The 21318-nt window shown below is 48.0% G+C and overlaps 1 protein-coding gene across 9 annotated transcripts in view; it reads right to left on the bottom strand.

Moving 5' to 3' along the window:
* Nucleotides 1-21318, bottom strand: part of LOC139379084 (actin binding LIM protein family, member 2) — a 138690-nt gene that overhangs the window by 62034 nt on the left and 55338 nt on the right. For all 9 annotated transcript variants that reach the window (XM_071121872.1, XM_071121873.1, XM_071121879.1 and 6 more), the window contains exons 3-6: nt 7116-7299; nt 5691-5803; nt 5390-5516; nt 1698-1791 (exon numbers count right to left, since the gene is read on the bottom strand). In XM_071121872.1, the coding sequence (XP_070977973.1) occupies nt 1698-1791; nt 5390-5516; nt 5691-5803; nt 7116-7299 (518 nt within the window). The remainder of the gene's footprint in view (nt 1-1697; nt 1792-5389; nt 5517-5690; nt 5804-7115; nt 7300-21318) is intronic.

The following is a 21318-nucleotide window of genomic DNA, read 5'->3' as shown; positions in this document are numbered from 1 at the left end:
CAGTCAGGAATCCTAGGCAAGGCTCCACACAGTCCACAGTGCAGGACAGGACAGGACAGGTGACAGACTGGTGGCTGTGACCCTCCTAACTAAACCCAGTGTTGGACTGTAATGTACTGTGACTTGATCTGCATGGGTTCTAAAGGCCAATAGATAGCAGAGCCCTATCATAGCTCTCTAGGTTAGAAGCTGACTATCTCTGTCTGCTGACACTGTTTTGAATTGTGGTTCATGTGTGTTAATACAAGAGTGGGGATTAGGGCGTAGCATGCGCACCTAAACTGCCTTGAGGAAGCCACATTGACCCTCTGCGATGAAATCACACATTGTTGTACAGCACACACACAGAGACACACACACAGACACATACACAGAGACACACACACAGACACAGTGCCTTTGAGTTGTGACTGACTGATTGAGGCTGGCAGGCCGCAGGCTACCAACGTGACCCTGTAGGACCTAGAAGCATGTAGCTGAAATAACATATAAACTGGATGAGTTGCATGCTCATTACATTTCCTATGAGTCTTATGTTTCCACCTGAGGGGGAGGGAGAGAGAGAGAGAGAGAGAGAGAGAGAGAGAGAGAGAGAGAGAGAGAGAGAGAGAGAGAGAGAGGGCGAGAGAGAGGGAGCGAAAGAGAGCGAGAGAGAGAGCGAGAACGAGTGAGAGAGAGAGAGAGCGAGAGAGCAAGCAAGATAGAGGGCGAGAGGGCGAAAGCGAGAGAGAGAGAGCGAGAATGCGAAAGAGAGCGAGAGAGAGAGAGAGAGAGAGCGAGCAAGATAGAGAGGGAGCGAAAGAGAGCGTGAGAGAGAGCGAGAGCGAGTGAGAGAGAGAGCGAGAGCGAGTGAGCGAAAGAGAGCGAGCGAGAGAGCGAGAGAGAGAGAGTGAGATCGCGAGTGAGCAAAAGAGAGTGAGAGCGAGCGAGAGAGAGACAGCGAGTAAGAGAGAGCGAGAGCGAGAGAGAGAGAGAGATAGGGTGAGAGAGAGGGAGCGAAAGAGAGCGAGAGAGAGAGCGAGAGAGAGTGAGAGAGAGAGAGAGAGGGCGAGAGAGAGGGAGCGAAAGAGAGCGAGAGAGAGAGCGAGAGCGAGTGAGAGAGAGAGAGAGCGAGAGAGCAAGCAAGATAGAGCGAGAGAGAGAGAGCGAGAGAGAGGGAGCGAAAGAGAGCGAGAGAGAGAGCGAGTGAGAGAGAGAGAGAGCGAGAGCGAGTGAGCAAAAGAGAGCGAGAGAGCGAGAGAGAGCGAGTGAGCAAAAGAGAGCGAGAGAGAGCGAGAGAGAGTGAGAGAGAGTGAGAGAGAGAGCGAGAGAGAGTGAGAGAGAGAGCGAGCAAGAGAGAGCAAGAGGGAGAGAGAGAGAGCGAGCGAAAGAGAGCGAGAGAGAGAGCGAGAGCGAGAGAACGAGAGCGAGAGAGCGAGAGAACGAGAGCGAGAAAGCGAGAGAGAGAGGAGAGAGAGAGAGAGAAAAAGAGAGAAAAAGAGAGAGTCAGAGTGAAGGGGAGAGTGAAAGCCGACTGAACGCCACAAGTCAAACAAAGAGGGTTACTACTAATGTATACATCTTAGAGTGGCAAGACCATGGGGACCTTTTGTTGTGTGAATCTGAAAATGTTTCCACTTTGAAGACATAGCACTCTGCCTCATATACCTCAATCATCCATCACTCCATCCATAGATAGGTGTTATAACGCGTCCTACCTCCAGTACTTTCCCAGTGATGTACTTCTTGCAGCTGTCACACTGGATGCCGTACATGGCATGGTAGTCCACCTCGCAGTAGGGGATCCCATCCCTAGTACAACACACACACACCAGAGATCACAGGCAGCTTTCAATACATACTCTGTGACATTCTGACACTTCTGACAGGTGATATCAGAGAAAGAGAGACAGTGACACGACCAGATTCAAAATGTCCAAAATTATTTTCACATCTGAGTTACCTGGTTACAGGTGAGTGATGTGATCTGAGTTATCTGGTTACAGGTGAGTGATGTGATCTGAGGTATCTGGTTACAGGTGAGTGATGTGATCTGAGTTACCTGGTTACAGGTGAGTGATGTGATCTGAGTTACCTGGTTACAGGTGAGTGATGTGATCTGAGTTACCTGGTTACAGGTGAGTGATGTGATCTGAGTTACCTGGTTACAGGTGAGTGATGTGATCTGAGTTATCTGGTTACAGGTGAGTGATGTGATCTGAGGTATCTGGTTACAGGTGAGTGATGTGATCTGAGTTACCTGGTTACAGGTGAGCGATGTGATCTTAGTTACCTGGTTACAGGTGAGTGATGTGATCTGAGTTACTTGGTTACAGGTGAGTGATGTGATCTGAGTTACCTGGTTACAGGTGAGTGATGTGATCTGAGTTACCTGGTTACAGGTGAGTGATGTGATCTGAGTTACCTGGTTACAGGTGAGTGATGTGATCTGAGTTACCTGGTTACAGGTGAGTGATGTGATCTGAGTTACCTGGTTACAGGTGAGTGATGTGATCTGAGTTACCTGGTTACAGGTGAGTGATGTGATCTGAGTTACCTGGTTACAGGTAAGTGATGTGATCTGAGTTACCTGGTTACAGGTGAGTGATGTGATCTGAGTTATCTGGTTACAGGTGAGTGATGTGATCTGAGTTATCTGGTTACAGGTGAGTGATGTGATCTGAGTTACCTGGTTACAGGTGAGCGATGTGATCTGAGTTATCTGGTTACAGGTGAGTGATGTGATCTGAGTTATCTGGTTACAGGTGAGTGATGTGATCGGAGTTATCTGGTTACAGGTGAGTGATGTGATCTGAGTTACTTGGTTACAGGTGAGTGATGTGATCTGAGTTAACTGGTTACAGGTGAGTGATGTGATCTGAGTTACCTGGTTCCAGGTGAGTGATGTGATCTGAGTTACCTGGTTACAGGTGAGTGATGTGATGTGAGTTACCTGGTTACAGGTGAGTGATGTGATCTGAGTTACCTGGTTACAGGTGAGTGATGTGATCTGAGTTACTTGGTTACAGGTGAGTGATGTGATCTGAGTTACCTGGTTACAGGTGAGTGATGTGATCTGAGTTATCTGGTTACAGGTGAGTGATGTGATCTGAGTTACCTGGTTACAGGTGAGTGATGTGATCTGAGTTACCTGGTTACAGGTGAGTGATGTGATCTGAGTTACCTGGTTACAGGTGAGTGATGTGATCTGAGTTACCTGGTTACAGGTGAGTGATGTGATCTGAGTTATCTGGTTACAGGTGAGTGATGTGATCTGAGTTACCTGGTTACAGGTGAGTGATGTGATCTGAGTTATCTGGTTACAGGTGAGTGATGTGATCGGAGTTATCTGGTTACAGGTGAGTGATGTGATCTGAGTTACCTGGTTACAGGTGAGTGATGTGATCTGAGTTACCTGGTTACAGGTGAGTGATGTGATCTGAGTTACCTGGTTACAGGTGAGTGATGTGATCTGAGTTACCTGGTTACAGGTGAGTGATGTGATCTGAGTTACCTGGTTACAGGTGAGTGATGTGATCGGAGTTATCTGGTTACAGGTGAGTGATGTGATCTGAGTTACCTGGTTACAGGTGAGTGATGTGATCTGAGTTACCTGGTTACAGGTGAGTGATGCGATGAGTTACCTGGTTACAGGTGAGTGATGTGATCTGAGTTACCTGTTTACAGGTGAGTGATGTGATCTGAGTTACCTGGTTACAGGTGAGTGATGTGAAGTGAGTTACCTGGTTACAGGTGAGTGATGTGATCTGAGTTACCTGGTTACAGGTGAGTCATGTGATCTGAGTTACCTGGTTACAGGTGAGTGATGTGACGTGAGTTACCTGGTTACAGGTGAGTGATGTGATCTGAGTTACCTGGTTACAGGTGAGTGATGTGATCTGAGTTACCTGGTTCCAGGTGAGTGATGTGATCTGAGTTACCTGGTTACAGGTGAGTGATGTGATCTGAGTTATCTGGTTACAGGTGAGTGATGTGATCTGAGTTACCTGGTTACAGGTGAGTGATGTGACGTGAGTTACCTGGTTACAGGTGAGTGATGTGATCTGAGTTATCTGGTTACAGGTGAGTGATGTGATCTGAGTTATCTGGTTACAGGTGAGTGATGTGATCTGAGTTACCTGGTTACAGGTGAGTGATGTGATCTGAGTTACCTGGTTACAGGTGAGTGATGTGATCGGAGTTACCTGGTTACAGGTGAGTGATGTGATCTGAGTTACCTGGTTACAGGTGAGTGATGTGATCGGAGTTACCTGGTTACAGGTGAGTGATGTGATCTGAGTTACCTGGTTACAGGTGAGTGATGTGATCTGAGTTACCTGTTTACAGGTGAGTGATGTGATCGGAGTTACCTGGTTACAGGTGAGTGATGTGATCTGAGTTACCTGGTTACAGGTGAGTGATGTGATCGGAGTTATCTGGTTACAGGTGAGTGATGTGATCGGAGTTATCTGGTTACAGGTGAGCGATGTGATCTGAGTTACCTGGTTACAGGTGAGTCATGTGATCTGAGTTACCTGGTTACAGGTGAGTGATGTGATGTGAGTTACCTGGTTACAGGTGAGTCATGTGATCTGAGTTACCTGGTTACAGGTGAGTGATGTGATGTGAGTTACCTGGTTACAGGTGAGTCATGTGATCTGAGTTACCTGGTTACAGGTGAGTGATGTGATCTGAGTTACCTGGTTACAGGTGAGTGATGTGATCTGAGTTACCTGGTTACAGGTGAGTGATGTGATCGGAGTTATCTGGTTACAGGTGAGTGATGTGATCTGAGTTACCTAGTTACAGGTGAGTGATGTGATCTGAGTTACCTGGTTACAGGTGAGTGATGTGATCGGAGTTATCTGGTTACAGGTGAGTGATGTGATCTGAGTTATCTGGTTACAGGTGAGTGATGTGATCGGAGTTATCTGGTTACAGGTGAGTGATGTGATCTGAGTTACCTGGTTACAGGTGAGTGATGTGATCTGAGTTACCTGGTTACAGGTGAGTGATGTGATCGGAGTTATCTGGTTACAGGTGAGTGATGTGATTCCTTCAAAGAAAACAGAAACCTGAACACTACTCTTGCTAGTATCACTTTTTAATTCAAGCTGACGCGTCGGCCTCTTGTGGTGTTGTGGTGTTGAGGAGTTGTGGTGTTGAGGAGGTGTTGAGGTGTTGAGGTGTTGAGGTGTTGAGGAGTTGTGGTGTTGAGGAGGTGTTGAGGAGGTGTTGAGGTGTTGTGGTGTTGAGGTGTTGAGGTGTTGAGGTGGTGTTGAGGAGGTGTTGAGGTGTTGAGGTGGTGTTGAGGTGTTGAGGTGTTGAGGTGGTGTTGAGGAGGTGTTGAGGAGGTGTTGAGGTGTTGTGGTGTTGAGGTGTTGAGGTGTTAAGGCTATGAGAGACTCACTTGCTGATGTACTCGGCGTTGAGCACCTTGTTGCACACCTTACACTTGAAGCAGCCCAGGTGCCAGTGTTTATCCAGCGCTACCAGAGACTGCTCATTCTTAAACTCCTTCCCACAGCCACAGCAGTCTACAGGGAGAGAGGAGGGTGAGAGAGGGTGAGAGAGGAGGGGTGAGAGAGAGAGAGAAATAGAGAGATTTATCAGGATGTGAAGCAAGAGAAGGAGATGGACTGATATTATACTGTATAGAATGATGACGTGAGACAGAGAGACAGGACATGAGTGTATGTAGGGTAACTTACTGTGGACAGCCTGTATGGGAGCAGGGCTGTTGGCAGACTGGGGCTGTGTACAGTTTTGGCAGACACACTCTTTACCGTTAAATGTCACACGGTCACCGGCAGGGAATGGCTGTCTGTCAATCAACACGCAACACAAGACACGGTCAGTTCACAACAATGGACTAGTCATTATTAAACTCTGAGCATCTTTTACTGTTTGGGTGAGTAAGACTGCAGACGATGATGTCTGTGGCTGACATTTCCAGGGTAACATGTGAAGGGCGGTCAACCAACGTGATTCGACGTGCAACAATTTTTGGGGGGAACAACATTGACAAAGAAAATTAGTTCTGATGAAGGCCACTGACGAGGGCCTCTGACGAGGGCCACTGACGAGGGCCACTGACGAGGACAACTGACGGACGAAGGCCACTGATGGACGAAGGCCACTGATGGACGAAGGCCACTGAAGGACGAAGGCCACTGAAGGACGAAGGCCACTGACGAAGACCTTTTCCGTTTCAACTAAATTCTCACGGTATTAGATCATGTGAAATCTAGCACCGTGAACAAATAACCCCCACATTGACCATGCATAAATGTATCAATGCCTTTAGGTGAGCAGCACACACACACAGGCACAGATACACACACACACACACACAAACACACACAGGCACAGATACACACACACACAAACATGCACAGACGCGCACACACAGACACACACAGGCACAGATACACACACAGACACAAACATACACAGACGCACACACACAGACACACACAGACACACCCAAACACACACAGACACACACAGACACTGTCTGTATCAATGCCTTTAGGTGAGCAGCATTAGGGAAGACTCCATCACCCCAAACTGTACTGCAGCACTGAGGATGAAGTATCTCACTACCAGACTGGCAGTGGATTCAGTAGAATAGAGCAGAGATGATTCCATATTGTCTTGGCTGATATTAGTGTGAAAGATGGGAGTTGTTATCATGCTATGTTTATCACCTGATGCTCTACGTAAGTCCCACTGGATCTGAAATGGTCACTGTCACAGCCAGGCTGCTCAGGTTCAAGAGTAGGGACAAACACACACGCACACACAGGCACACGCACACACAGGCACACACACACACACACAGGCACAGATACACACACACACACAGACACACACAGGCACAGATACACACACAGACAAACACACACACAGATGCACACACACAAACACACACAGACACACACAGGCACAGATACGCACACAGACACACACACACACACACACACACACACACACACAGACGCACACACACAAACACACACAGACGCACACACAAACACACAGAGACGCACACACAGGTGTGTGTGTGTGTAGGTGTGTGTGTGTGTGTGTGTGTGTGTGTGTGTCTGTGTGTGTGTGTGTCCCTTCTTCCTTACTTGCAGGTGACGCAGACGAAGCAGCGTGGGTGGTAGGTCTTTCCCAGCGCTGACACCACCTCTCCCTCGATGAACTCCTCACAGCTGAAGCAACGCGTGCCATACATCCGCTGGTAGTCCAGGGTGCAGATGTACTCCCCTTGACGCACAAAGAACCCCCCGTGGGCCAGGTCAACGCCACACACTGCACGGGGGGGAGAGAGAGGAACACAATGAGACATCGAATCAAAGATAGCAGTGTGTTTTGTTGTTTTGCTGTATAAAAAAGAAAGATCACATTCTATAAATACTTCCAACAATTGAATGGGTTAACCACCATTTAGGTATGCAGTGCCTTCTTCACAATCAGCTGAAATGCCTGAGAGGGTGGTACAGATGGATAACTCTATCTGAAACGCCTGAGAGGGTGGTACAGATGGATAACTCTATCTGAAACGCCTGAGAGGGTGGTACAGATGGATAACTCTATCTGAAACGCCTGAGAGGGTGGTACAGATGGATAACTCTATCTGAAACGCCTGAGAGGGTGGTACAGATGGATAACTCTATCTGAAACGCCTGAGAGGGTGGTACAGATGGATAACTCTATCTGAAATGCCTGAGAGGGTGGTACAGATGGATAGCTGGAATCCATGAAGAGAGGTCCAAAGAAGAGGAACGGACACGGTTGATAACACCAGATCTATCTCACAGTCTGGAACAAGTGAGAGGAACAACTGTGATACCAAGAGCCTTTTCTACATGTCTTGTTTTCATTAACCACTGTGGCTGCCAGCAACATATCACTGAGACGCAGAGAGAGTGTGTGGGGTGTCTGCATCTCTCAGCATGTGTTTATGTGTGTGGAAATTCAAAGCATTTGACCTCCATGAGCACGGCATGACATCAGGTCAGCCATCGCACACACCACACAGAGTGACTGACAGCATCACACACACCACACAGAGTGACTGACAGCATCACACACACCACACAGAGTGACTAACAGCATCACACACAACACACAGAGTGACTGACAGCATCACACACACTACACAGAGTGACTGACAGCATCACACACACTACACAGAGTGACTGACAGCATCACACACACCACAGAGTGATTGACATCATCACACACACCACACAGAGTGATTGACATCATCACACTAACCACACAGAGTGATTGACATCATCACACTAACCACACAGAGTGATTGACATCATCACACTAACCACACAGAGTGACTGACAGCATCACATACTCCACACAGAGTGACTGACAGCATCACACACACTACACAGAGTGACTGGCAGCATCTAACCGAGATGAAACATTATCATGTCTCTCTCTCTCTGGTGGACTGTGCCGCAGGGTGGTTTGCTGTACTCTCTCTCTCTCTCTCTCTCTCTCTCTCTCTCTCTCTCTCTCTCTCTCTCTCTCTCTCTCTCTCTCTCTCTCTCTCTCTCTCTCTCTCTCTCTCTCTCTCTCTCTCTCTCTCTCTCTCTCTCTCTCTCTCTCTCTCTCTCTCTCTCTCTCTCTCTCTCTCTCTCTCTCTCTCTCTCTCTCTCAGCATGGAAATAATACATTAACCATGGCAACAACACAATACACACATCCCCATGACATCACTCCCTGGACCCGCCCGCTGGAAACCTCATTCCTTTTTCCACTCATTTAATAAAACAAAGTGAGTTCCTCTCTTTCACAGGCACTGATGGCTAGGGTTTCCTGCCTTCTTTTCTCCGAAAGAGAAGGGAAGGAGAGAAACAGAGAGAGATGTGATGTTTCAGGAATCCTCCCTGACCTTTTAACACCTTGTGGAGATGAGGTATCACACAACACGCATAGTACACACACACACACACACACACACACACACACACACACACACACACACACACACACACACACACACACACAGTACAAAGACGGAATGTAGATGAGGTAATACATAAACAACAATGATTGAGGGTTTTCTACCTCAATAACATCAGTGTGGAAACTAGAGTAACACCCTCCTGGCAGACAGCAAGAACACAGACTGTGATCTGACAGAAAATGGCAACCATGTCACTTGAACCCAGGACACTTTACAACATCAATACAACCTCTTTACAACGTCAATACAACCTCTTTACAACGTCAATACAACATCAATACAACCTCTTCACAACATCAAAACAACCTCTTTACAACGTCAATACAACCTCTTCACAACATCAATACAACCTCTTTACAACGTCAATACAACATCAATACAACCTCTTCACAACATCAATACAACCTCTTTACAACGTCAATACAACATCAATACAACCTCTTCACAACATCAATACAACCTCTTTACAACATCAATACAACCTCTTTACAACATCAATACAACCTCTTTACAACATCAATACAACCTCTTTACAACATCAATACAACCTCTTTACAACGTCAATACAACCTCTTTACAACGTCAATACAACATCAATACAACCTCTTCACAACATCAAAACAACCTCTTTACAACGTCAATACAACATCAATACAACCTCTTCACAACATCAATACAACCTCTTTACAACATCAATACAACCTCTTTACAACGTCAATACAACATCAATACAACCTCTTTACAACATCAATACAACCTCTTTACAATGTCAATACAACATCAATACAACCTCTTTACAACGTCAATACAACATCAATACAACCACTTTACAACGTCAATACAACCTCTTTACAATGTCAATACAAGGTTTGGGTGAAGGAGGGTGTACTGGGTCACTCTGTGGGAAGGTTTAGGGTGAAGGAGGGGGTACTGGGTCACTCTGTGGGAAGGTTTAGGGTGAAGGAGGGTGTACTGGGTCACTCTGTGGGAAGGTTTGGGTGAAGGAGGGTGTACTGGGTCACTCTGTGGGAAGGTTTGGGTGAAGGAGGGTGTACTGGGTCACTCTGTGGGAAGGTTTAGGGTGAAGGAGGGGGTACTGGGTCACTCTGTGGGAAGGTTTAGGGTGAAGGAGGGGGTACTGGGTCACTCTGTGGGAAGGTTTGGGTGAAGGAGGGGGTACTGGGTCACTCTGTGGGAAGGTTTAGGGTGAAGGAGGGGGTACTGGGTCACTCTGTGGGAAGGTTTAGGGTGAAGGAGGGGTAATGGGTCACTCTGTGGGAAGGTTTAGGGTGAAGGAGGGGGTACTGGGTCACTCTGTGGGAAGGTTTAGGGTGAAGGAGGGGTAATGGGTCACTCTGTGGGAAGGTTTAGGGTGAAGGAGGGGGTACTGGGTCACTCTGTGGGAAGGTTTAGGGTGAAGGAGGGGGTACTGGGTCACTCTGTGGGAAGGTTTAGGGTGAAGGAGGGGTAATGGGTCACTCTGTGGGAAGGTTTAGGGTGAAGGAGGGGGTACTGGGTCACTCTGTGGGAAGGTTTAGGGTGAAGGAGGGGTAATGGGTCACTCTGTGGGAAGGTTTAGGGTGAAGGAGGGGGTACTGGGTCACTCTGTGGGAAGGTTTAGGGTGAAGGAGGGGTAATGGGTCACTCTGTGGGAAGGTTTAGGGTGAAGGAGGGGGTACTGGGTCACTCTGTGGGAAGGTTTAGGGTGAAGGAGGGGGTACTGGGTCACTCTGTGGGAAGGTTTAGGGTGAAGGAGGGGTAATGGGTCACTCTGTGGGAAGGTTTAGGGTGAAGGAGGGGGTACTGGGTCACTCTGTGGGAAGGTTTAGGGTGAAGGAGGGGTAATGGGTCACTCTGTGGGAAGGTTTAGGGTGAAGGAGGGGGTACTGGGTCACTCTGTGGGAAGGTTTAGGGTGAAGGAGGGGTAATGGGTCACTCTGTGGGAAGGTTTAGGGTGAAGGAGGGGGTACTGGGTCACTCTGTGGGAAGGTTTAGGGTGAAGGAGGGGTAATGGGTCACTCTGTGGGAAGGTTTAGGGTGAAGGAGGGGGTACTGGGTCACTCTGTGGGAAGGTTTAGGGTGAAGGAGGGGGTACTGGGTCACTCTGTGGGAAGGTTTAGGGTGAAGGAGGGGGTACTGGGTCACTCTGTGGGAAGGTTTGGGTGAAGGAGGGGGTACTGGGTCACTCTGTGGGAAGGTTTAGGGTGAAGGAGGGTGTACTGGGTCACTCTGTGGGAAGGTTTAGGGTGAAGGAGGGGGTACTGGGTCACTCTGTGGGAAGGTTTAGGGTGAAGGAGGGTGTACTGGGTCACTCTGTGGGAAGGTTTGGGTGAAGGAGGGTGTACTGGGTCACTCTGTGGGAAGGTTTGGGTGAAGGAGGGTGTACTGGGTCACTCTGTGGGAAGGTTTAGGGTGAAGGAGGGGGTACTGGGTCACTCTGTGGGAAGGTTTAGGGTGAAGGAGGGGGTACTGGGTCACTCTGTGGGAAGGTTTGGGTGAAGGAGGGGGTACTGGGTCACTCTGTGGGAAGGTTTAGGGTGAAGGAGGGGGTACTGGGTCACTCTGTGGGAAGGTTTAGGGTGAAGGAGGGGTAATGGGTCACTCTGTGGGAAGGTTTAGGGTGAAGGAGGGGGTACTGGGTCACTCTGTGGGAAGGTTTAGGGTGAAGGAGGGGTAATGGGTCACTCTGTGGGAAGGTTTAGGGTGAAGGAGGGGGTACTGGGTCACTCTGTGGGAAGGTTTAGGGTGAAGGAGGGGGTACTGGGTCACTCTGTGGGAAGGTTTAGGGTGAAGGAGGGGGTACTGGGTCACTCTGTGGGAAGGTTTAGGGTGAAGGAGGGGTAATGGGTCACTCTGTGGGAAGGTTTAGGGTGAAGGAGGGGGTACTGGGTCACTCTGTGGGAAGGTTTAGGGTGAAGGAGGGGTAATGGGTCACTCTGTGGGAAGGTTTAGGGTGAAGGAGGGGGTACTGGGTCACTCTGTGGGAAGGTTTGGGTGAAGGAGGGGGTACTGGGTCACTCTGTGGGAAGGTTTAGGGTGAAGGAGGGTGTACTGGGTCACTCTGTGGGAAGGTTTAGGGTGAAGGAGGGGGTACTGGGTCACTCTGTGGGAAGGTTTAGGGTGAAGGAGGGTGTACTGGGTCACTCTGTGGGAAGGTTTGGGTGAAGGAGGGTGTACTGGGTCACTCTGTGGGAAGGTTTGGGTGAAGGAGGGTGTACTGGGTCACTCTGTGGGAAGGTTTAGGGTGAAGGAGGGGGTACTGGGTCACTCTGTGGGAAGGTTTAGGGTGAAGGAGGGGGTACTGGGTCACTCTGTGGGAAGGTTTGGGTGAAGGAGGGGGTACTGGGTCACTCTGTGGGAAGGTTTAGGGTGAAGGAGGGGGTACTGGGTCACTCTGTGGGAAGGTTTAGGGTGAAGGAGGGGTAATGGGTCACTCTGTGGGAAGGTTTAGGGTGAAGGAGGGGGTACTGGGTCACTCTGTGGGAAGGTTTAGGGTGAAGGAGGGGTAATGGGTCACTCTGTGGGAAGGTTTAGGGTGAAGGAGGGGGTACTGGGTCACTCTGTGGGAAGGTTTAGGGTGAAGGAGGGGGTACTGGGTCACTCTGTGGGAAGGTTTAGGGTGAAGGAGGGGGTACTGGGTCACTCTGTGGGAAGGTTTAGGGTGAAGGAGGGTGACTGGGTCACTCTGTGGGAAGGGGGTGAAGGAGGGGGTACTGGGTCACTCTGTGGGAAGGTTTAGGGTGAAGGAGGGGGTACTGGGTCACTCTGTGGGAAGGTTTAGGGTGAAGGAGGGGGTACTGGGTCACTCTGTGGGAAGGTTTAGGGTGAAGGAGGGGGTACTGGGTCACTCTGTGGGAAGGTTTAGGGTGAAGGAGGGGTACTGGGTCACTCTGTGGGAAGGTTTAGGGTGAAGGAGGGGGTACTGGGTCACTCTGTGGGAAGGTTTAGGGTGAAGGAGGGGGTACTGGGTCACTCTGTGGGAAGGTTTAGGGTGAAGGAGGGGTAATGGGTCACTCTGTGGGAAGGTTTAGGGTGAAGGAGGGGGTACTGGGTCACTCTGTGGGAAGGTTTAGGGTGAAGGAGGGGGTAATGGGTCACTCTGTGGGAAGGTTTAGGGTGAAGGAGGGGGTACTGGGTCACTCTGTGGGAAGGTTTAGGGTGAAGGAGGGGGTACTGGGTCACTCTGTGGGAAGGTTTAGGGTGAAGGAGGGGGTACTGGGTCACTCTGTGGGAAGGTTTAGGGTGAAGGAGGGGGTACTGGGTCACTCTGTGGGAAGGTTTAGGGTGAAGGAGGGGGTACTGGGTCACTCTGTGGGAAGGTTTAGGGTGAAGGAGGGGGTACTGGGTCACTCTGTGGGAAGGTTTAGGGTGAAGGAGGGGTAATGGGTCACTCTGTGGGAAGGTTTAGGGTGAAGGAGGGGGTACTGGGTCACTCTGTGGGAAGGTTTAGGGTGAAGGAGGGGGTACTGGGTCACTCTGTGGGAAGGTTTAGGGTGAAGGAGGGGGTACTGGGTCACTCTGTGGGAAGGTTTAGGGTGAAGGAGGGGTAATGGGTCACTCTGTGGGAAGGTTTAGGGTGAAGGAGGGGGTACTGGGTCACTCTGTGGGAAGGTTTAGGGTGACTGGGTCACTCTGTGGGAAGGTTTAGGGTGAAGGAATGGGTCACTCTGTGGGAAGGTTTAGGGTGAAGGAGGGGGTACTGGGTCACTCTGTGGGAAGGTTTAGGGTGAAGGAGGGGGTACTGGGTCACTCTGTGGGAAGGTTTAGGGTGAAGGAGGGGGTACTGGGTCACTCTGTGGGAAGGTTTAGGGTGAAGGAGGGGGTACTGGGTCACTCTGTGGGAAGGTTTAGGGTGAAGGAGGGGGTACTGGGTCACTCTGTGGGAAGGTTTAGGGTGAAGGAGGGGTAATGGGTCACTCTGTGGGAAGGTTTAGGGTGAAGGAGGGGGTACTGGGTCACTCTGTGGGAAGGTTTAGGGTGAAGGAGGGGTAATGGGTCACTCTGTGGGAAGGTTTAGGGTGAAGGAGGGGGTACTGGGTCACTCTGTGGGAAGGTTTAGGGTGAAGGAGGGGTAATGGGTCACTCTGTGGGAAGGTTTAGGGTGAAGGAGGGGGTACTGGGTCACTCTGTGGGAAGGTTTAGGGTGAAGGAGGGGGTACTGGGTCACTCTGTGGGAAGGTTTAGGGTGAAGGAGGGGTAATGGGTCACTCTGTGGGAAGGTTTAGGGTGAAGGAGGGGGTACTGGGTCACTCTGTGGGAAGGTTTAGGGTGAAGGAGGGGTAATGGGTCACTCTGTGGGAAGGTTTAGGGTGAAGGAGGGGGTACTGGGTCACTCTGTGGGAAGGTTTAGGGTGAAGGAGGGGTAATGGGTCACTCTGTGGGAAGGTTTAGGGTGAAGGAGGGGGTACTGGGTCACTCTGTGGGAAGGTTTAGGGTGAAGGAGGGGTAATGGGTCACTCTGTGGGAAGGTTTAGGGTGAAGGAGGGGGTACTGGGTCACTCTGTGGGAAGGTTTAGGGTGAAGGAGGGGGTACTGGGTCACTCTGTGGGAAGGTTTAGGGTGAAGGAGGGGTAATGGGTCACTCTGTGGGAAGGTTTAGGGTGAAGGAGGGGGTACTGGGTCACTCTGTGGGAAGGTTTAGGGTGAAGGAGGGGTAATGGGTCACTCTGTGGGAAGGTTTAGGGTGAAGGAGGGGGTACTGGGTCACTCTGTGGGAAGGTTTGGGTGAAGGAGGGGGTACTGGGTCACTCTGTGGGAAGGTTTAGGGTGAAGGAGGGGGTACTGGGTCACTCTGTGGGAAGGTTTAGGGTGAAGGAGGGGTAATGGGTCACTCTGTGGGAAGGTTTAGGGTGAAGGAGGGGGTACTGGGTCACTCTGTGGGAAGGTTTGGGTGAAGGAGGGGGTACTGGGTCACTCTGTGGGAAGGTTTAGGGTGAAGGAGGGGGTACTGGGTCACTCTGTGGGAAGGTTTAGGGTGAAGGAGGGGGTACTGGGTCACTCTGTGGGAAGGTTTAGGGTGAAGGAGGGGGTACTGGGTCACTCTGTGGGAAGGTTTAGGGTGAAGGAGGGGGTACTGGGTCACTCTGTGGGAAGGTTTGGGTGAAGGAGGGGGTACTGGGTCACTCTGTGGGAAGGTTTAGGGTGAAGGAGGGGGTACTGGGTCACTCTGTGGGAAGGTTTAGGGTGAAGGAGGGGGTACTGGGTCACTCTGTGGGAAGGTTTAGGGTGAAGGAGGGGGTACTGGGTCACTCTGTGGGAAGGTTTAGGGTGAAGGAGGGGGTACTGGGTCACTCTATGGGAAGGGATCAGATGTAGATTCTGGTATGTAGTCAGGACCCTGGACTCTCTAACTGAGGGGCTCTGATCTGCGTTCTGGTATGTAGAGGATTGAAACCTATCCCCTCTGCTGCTACTCCCTGTACCAGAGAACGTCTCTAGTTTGGGACACACTGTCACCAATGTCGACTCATCAAACAGCCTGCTGTGAAATATGTGACCTGTGACCTAGTAGAAAGGACAGGCAGTTGGCTGGAGGATGATTCAGAGAGGGATATTGGATGAAGATCTGAAGTTGAAAATGCTGATGTTGATCGTCATCATCAATCAAAAATACTTCAGCACCAGTCCTAAGCATAGCAAGCTGGCATAGGTGTGTGATAATAAATATGATACATTTATCACCTTCAGAAATCAAACAGGATGGTTATAATGACTCCCCAAATAGGCCTACTTGTCTGTCTCTAAGAAGAGAGAAGAGCTGATGAAGAGAGAAGAGTTAATGAAGAGGAGAGAGAAGAGCTGATTAAGAGAGGAGAGAAGAGATAATGAAGAGAGGAGAGAAAGGACGGTTCTAGGACGGTTCTAAATGCTGTAGTTCAGGGATCATCAACTAGATTCAGCCGCGGGCCGATTTCTTTCATGAGCGAATGGATGGTCAGGGGGCTGGAACATAATTACAAATACTTTTCTAATTGGCTGCAAGAAGCCCAAACAGATATAATATATGACTAAAACATAAAAATGTCAAACCTTGCTTCCGTTTGTAATATACATACAATATACATTCAATGACTCCTGTCTCCCAAAATACTTTCAATGACTCCTGTCTCCCAAATATACATTCAATGACTCCTGTCTCCCAAATATACATTCAATGACTCCTGTCTCCCAAAATACTTTCAATGACTCCTGTCTCCCAAAATACTTTCAATGACTCCTGTCTCCCAAATATACATTCAATGACTCCTGTCTCCCAAAATACTTTCAATGACTCCTGTCTCCCAAATATACATTCAATGACTCCTGTCTCCCAAATATACATTCAATGACTCCTGTCTCCCAAATATACATTCAATGACTCCTGTCTCCCAAATATACATTCAATGATTCCCGTCTACCAAAAATGAGACTTTATTGTTTGAAGTTAATAACACACCCCAACATACCCTACACTCTTAGCACCTTTTCCATCTAGAACTTAAAAGGGTTCTTCGGCTGTCCCCATAGGAGAACCCATTGAAGAACCCTTTTTGGTTCCAGGTGGAACCCTTTTGAGTTCCATGTAGAACCCTTTCAACAGAGGGTTCTACATGGAACTCACAAGAGTTCTACCAGGAACCAAAAAGGGTTATCCTATAGGCACAGCCAAAGAACCCTTTTGGAACCCTTTTTTCTAAGAGTGTACCCTACCATACCCTACCCGGGACGACAGTGGGTGTGTCCAAAACCATGTCAAAAACATGTCACACTCAAACACGTGTGTTACGGTATGCTTAGTATAATTACTCTGCAAGGGGCATTGACTTATGGAGTGGAGCATATTGGTGGAAATTGCAAAGGCCTCTGACCCTTTGAACTCTTGAGTGTGGGGGAAAGGGGTGGTAAGTACATGAGGGTGCGTAATGGTTGAGGGAAGAAACCAAGTAATATCATGTTTCAGTAGATTAGGTTGCCTGTACTGTATAGAAATGATTGTCTGTAGGAAGTAGCTACCCACTGCTGGAATGACAAATACTGTAACATAGACTCAATAACCAAACAGGATTTATACCCACTACAATAATAATACAATAATTATAAAAATAATAAGAATATAATAAGCCATTGAGCAGATGCTTTTCTTCAGCTAATTGTTCCATTTCCTGCTGAGAGAAGACCTAAGAACCCTCTCTCTCTCTCTATTGTATCATGTCTATGGGCTGATTGATTGACGATGATTCTCTGTTGCTTCAAGGTCCTTCACAGGGAGATAATATTTGCCACATGCACCGAATACAACTGGTGTAGCCTTACGAGTCCTTCCCAACGAGAGTAGGAATAAAACACAGTACACAAGAACGCAGATAATCTCAGCAAAAAAAAAGAAATGTCCCGTTTTCAGGACCCTGTCTTTCAAAGATAATCCGTAAAATACAAATAACTTCACAGATCTTCATTGTAAAGGGTTTAAACACTGTTTCCCATGCTTGTTCAATGAACCATAAACAATTAATGAACATGCACCTGTGGAACGGTCGTTAAGACACTAACAGCTTACAGACGGTAGGCAATTAAGGTCACAGTTATGAAAACTTAGGACACTAAAGAGGCCTTTCTACTGACTCTGAAAAAAAACAATAGAAAGATGCCCAGGGTCCCTGCTCATCTGCGTGAACGTGCCTTAGGCATGCTGCAGGGAGGAATGAGGAATGTAGATGTGGCCACGGAAATAAATTGCAATGTCCGTACTGTGAGAAGCCTATGACAGCGCTATAGGGAGACAGGACGAACAGATGATCGTCCTCGCAGTGGGAGAACACGTTTAACAACACCTGCACAAGATCGGTACATCCGAACATCACACCTGCGGGACAGGTACAGAATGGCAACAACAACTGCCCGAGTTACACCAGGAACGCACAATCCATCAATCAGTGCTCAGACTGTCCGCAATAGGCTGAGAGAGGCTGGACTGAGGGCTTATAGGCCTGTTGTAAGGCAGGTCCTCACCAGACATCACCGGCAACAACGTTGCCTATGGGCACAAACCCACCGTTGCTGGACCAGACAGGACTGGCAAAAGGTGCTCGTCACTGACGAGTCATGGTTTTGTCTCACCAGGGGTGATGGTCGGATTCACGTTTATCGTAGAAGGAATGAGCGTTACACCGAGGCCTGTACTCTGGAGCGGGATCGATTTGGAGGTAGAGGGTCCGTCATGGTCTGGGGCAGTGTGTCACAGCATCATCAGACTGAGCTTGTTGTCATTGCAGGCATTCTCAACGCTGTGCGTAACAGGGAAGACATCCTCCTCCCTCATGTGGTACCCTTCCTGCAGGCTCATCCTGACATGACCCTACAAGCATGATAATGCCACCAGCCATACTGCTCATTCTGTGCATGATTTCCTGCAAGACAGGAATGTCAGTGTTCTGCCATGGCCAGCAAAGAGCCTGGATCTCAATCCAATTGAGCACGTCTGGGACCTGTTGGATCGGAGAGTGAGGGCTAGGGCCATTCCCCCCAGAAATGTCCGGGAACTTGCAGGTACCTTGGTGGAAGAGTGGGGTAACATCTCACAGCCAGAACTGGCAAATCTGGTGCAGTCCATGAGGAGGAGATGCACTGCAGTACTTAATGCAGCTGGTGGCCACACCAGATACTGACTGTTACTTTTGATTTTGACCCCCCCTTTGTTCAGGGACACATTATTCCATTTCTGTTAGTCACATGTCTGTGGAATTTGTTCAGTTCATGTCTCAGTTGTTGAATCTTATGTTCATAAAAATTATTTACACATGTTAAGTTTGCTGAAAATAAACACAGTTGACAGTGAGAGGACATTTCTTTTTTGCTGAGGTTTATATACAGGGAGTACCAGTACCAGATCAATGTGGAGCTATACAGTGCCTTGCGAAAGTATTCGGCCCCCTTGAACTTTGCGACCTTTTGCCACATTTCAGGCTTCAAACATAAAGATATAAAACTGTATTTTTTTGTGAAGAATCAACAACAAGTGGGACACAATCATGAAGTGGAACGACATTTATTGGATATTTCAAACTTTTTTAACAAATCAAAAACGGAAAAATTGGGCGTGCAAAATTATTCAGCCCCTTTACTTTCAGTGCAGCAAACTCTCAGAAGTTCAGTGAGGATCTCTGAATGATCCAATGTTGACCTAAATGACTAATGATGATAAATACAATCCACCTGTGTGCTTGTGCGTAGGGTCAGTGCAAGATAGAATCAGTGTAGATAGCTGGGGAGCATTCATTTAATATTTAGCAGCAAACTTGGGATGCATAACACAGGACTGACAGGATGAAAAACTTTTGTCCTTCAACCTCCAACTAGTTAAATCCTATACTTGTCCATATCAGGGCCTGTAGTCACAAAGATGATCTAGAATCAGGTCCCCCCCCCCGTCCATATAATCTGATTCATTATGATCTAAAAGGCAAACTGATCCTAGATCAGCACTGCTACTCCGAGATGTTTTGTGAATATGTCTGTTTTGACTAGAGTCCTCTACAACTATTAATACACACCGACACACACACTTGAATAACACACACACACACACACACACACACACACACACACACACACACACACACACACACACACACACACACACACACACACACACACACACACACACACACACACACACACACACCTGAGCACCACATCAATAAAGGAATCAGACGGGGTCTGTGCATACAACCCCATGGTTGGAGAGTCCTATTACATTCACGCCTGCATCTGTACACCCAAACGCTGAACGGCACCAGACCACAGGACCACAGGATGTTGACATTCAATTAGCATGTCATTTAGATGTCCTTTGGGACTAATCTAATTCCCTATTCTGATCTTGCAGTGGAGAATTACAATGGGCACCGCAGCCAGCCCAGACCTCTGGTTAAACCCATTCAGTCTTCCAGACGCCAAGTGACCCTATATAAAAAATAAATGACATTTTATTTGTCACATGCGCCAAATACAACTACCTTACAGTAAAACGCTTACTTACAAGCCCTAAAATAACAATGCAGTTTTTAGAAAAGTACAAAAAAAATAGAATTAAAGAGCAGCTATATACAGGGCTATATGCAGGGCTATATACAGGGCTATTTACAGGGCTATATACAGGGCTATATACAGGGCTATATACAGGGCTATATACAGAGCTATATACAGGGCTATATACAGGGGGTACCAGTACAGAGTCATAGACGCTGCTGCTATGAAATATATATGTGCTTTCTGCAAAGTGTCGGCCGCTATGCGCGTGTGACCTTGTCGGCAGGCCCCTGTAAAACGCCCTGTGTATTTTACAGAATGTGTGTCTGGGAAGTCTTAAGATTGATAATACAGTACATGTAGGTCCTTGACAGAATAGAATGCCAGCTGGCAGTCATTTGGACGCCTAAAGGAGTGGGGTGGAGAGTATACGGTTGATAATTGGGTCCACGGTCGATCATTTTGATATGAGAAACAGATCTAAATTGCTAGCAGACTTCTAATAAGACAATGTAGGCAAGGCAAGCTGGCCAGGGCCTATCTGCTGTCCATTACACAAGTCTACATCTAAATATCCAAGGTTTTCTATTACTTTCCTCCATTCTCTCCATTCACAGACCCTGACACAGGACAGGAGAGAACCTGGAGTGTGTCTACAACATGGGGAATTAGGGCTCCTAATTTGTCCTGACCAGGGAAATGCAGATAGCTGGCCCTACCCAACAGCCATATCTACTGTACTATCCCTAGATACAGTATATCCTAAACAACCATATCTACTGTACTATCCCTAGATACAGTATATCCTAACCAACCATATCTACTGTACTATCCCTAGATACAGTATATCCTAAACAACCATATCTACTGTACTATCCCTAGATACAGTATATCCTAAACAACCATATCTACTGTACTATCCCTAGATACATCCTAAACAGCAATATCGACTGTACTATCCCTAGATACAGTATATCCTAACCAACCATATCTACTGTACTATCCCTAGATACAGTATATCCTAACCAACCATATCTACTGTACTATCCCTAGATACAGTATATCCTTAACAACCATATCTACTGTACTATCCCTAGATACATCCTTAACAACCATATCAACTGTACTATCCCTAGATACAGTATATCCTAACCAACCATATCTACTGTACTATCCCTAGATACAGTATATCCTTAACAACCATATCTACTGTACTATCCCTAGATACAGTATATCCTTAACAACCATATCTACTGTACTATCCCTAGATACATCCTTAACAACCATATCAACTGTACTATCCCTAGATACAGTATATCCTAACCAACCATATC

Source organism: Oncorhynchus clarkii, chromosome 21, assembly GCF_045791955.1.
Source record: "Oncorhynchus clarkii lewisi isolate Uvic-CL-2024 chromosome 21, UVic_Ocla_1.0, whole genome shotgun sequence".
Lineage (NCBI taxonomy): Eukaryota > Metazoa > Chordata > Actinopteri > Salmoniformes > Salmonidae > Oncorhynchus > Oncorhynchus clarkii.
This window is presented reverse-complemented; position numbering and strand designations above follow the sequence as displayed.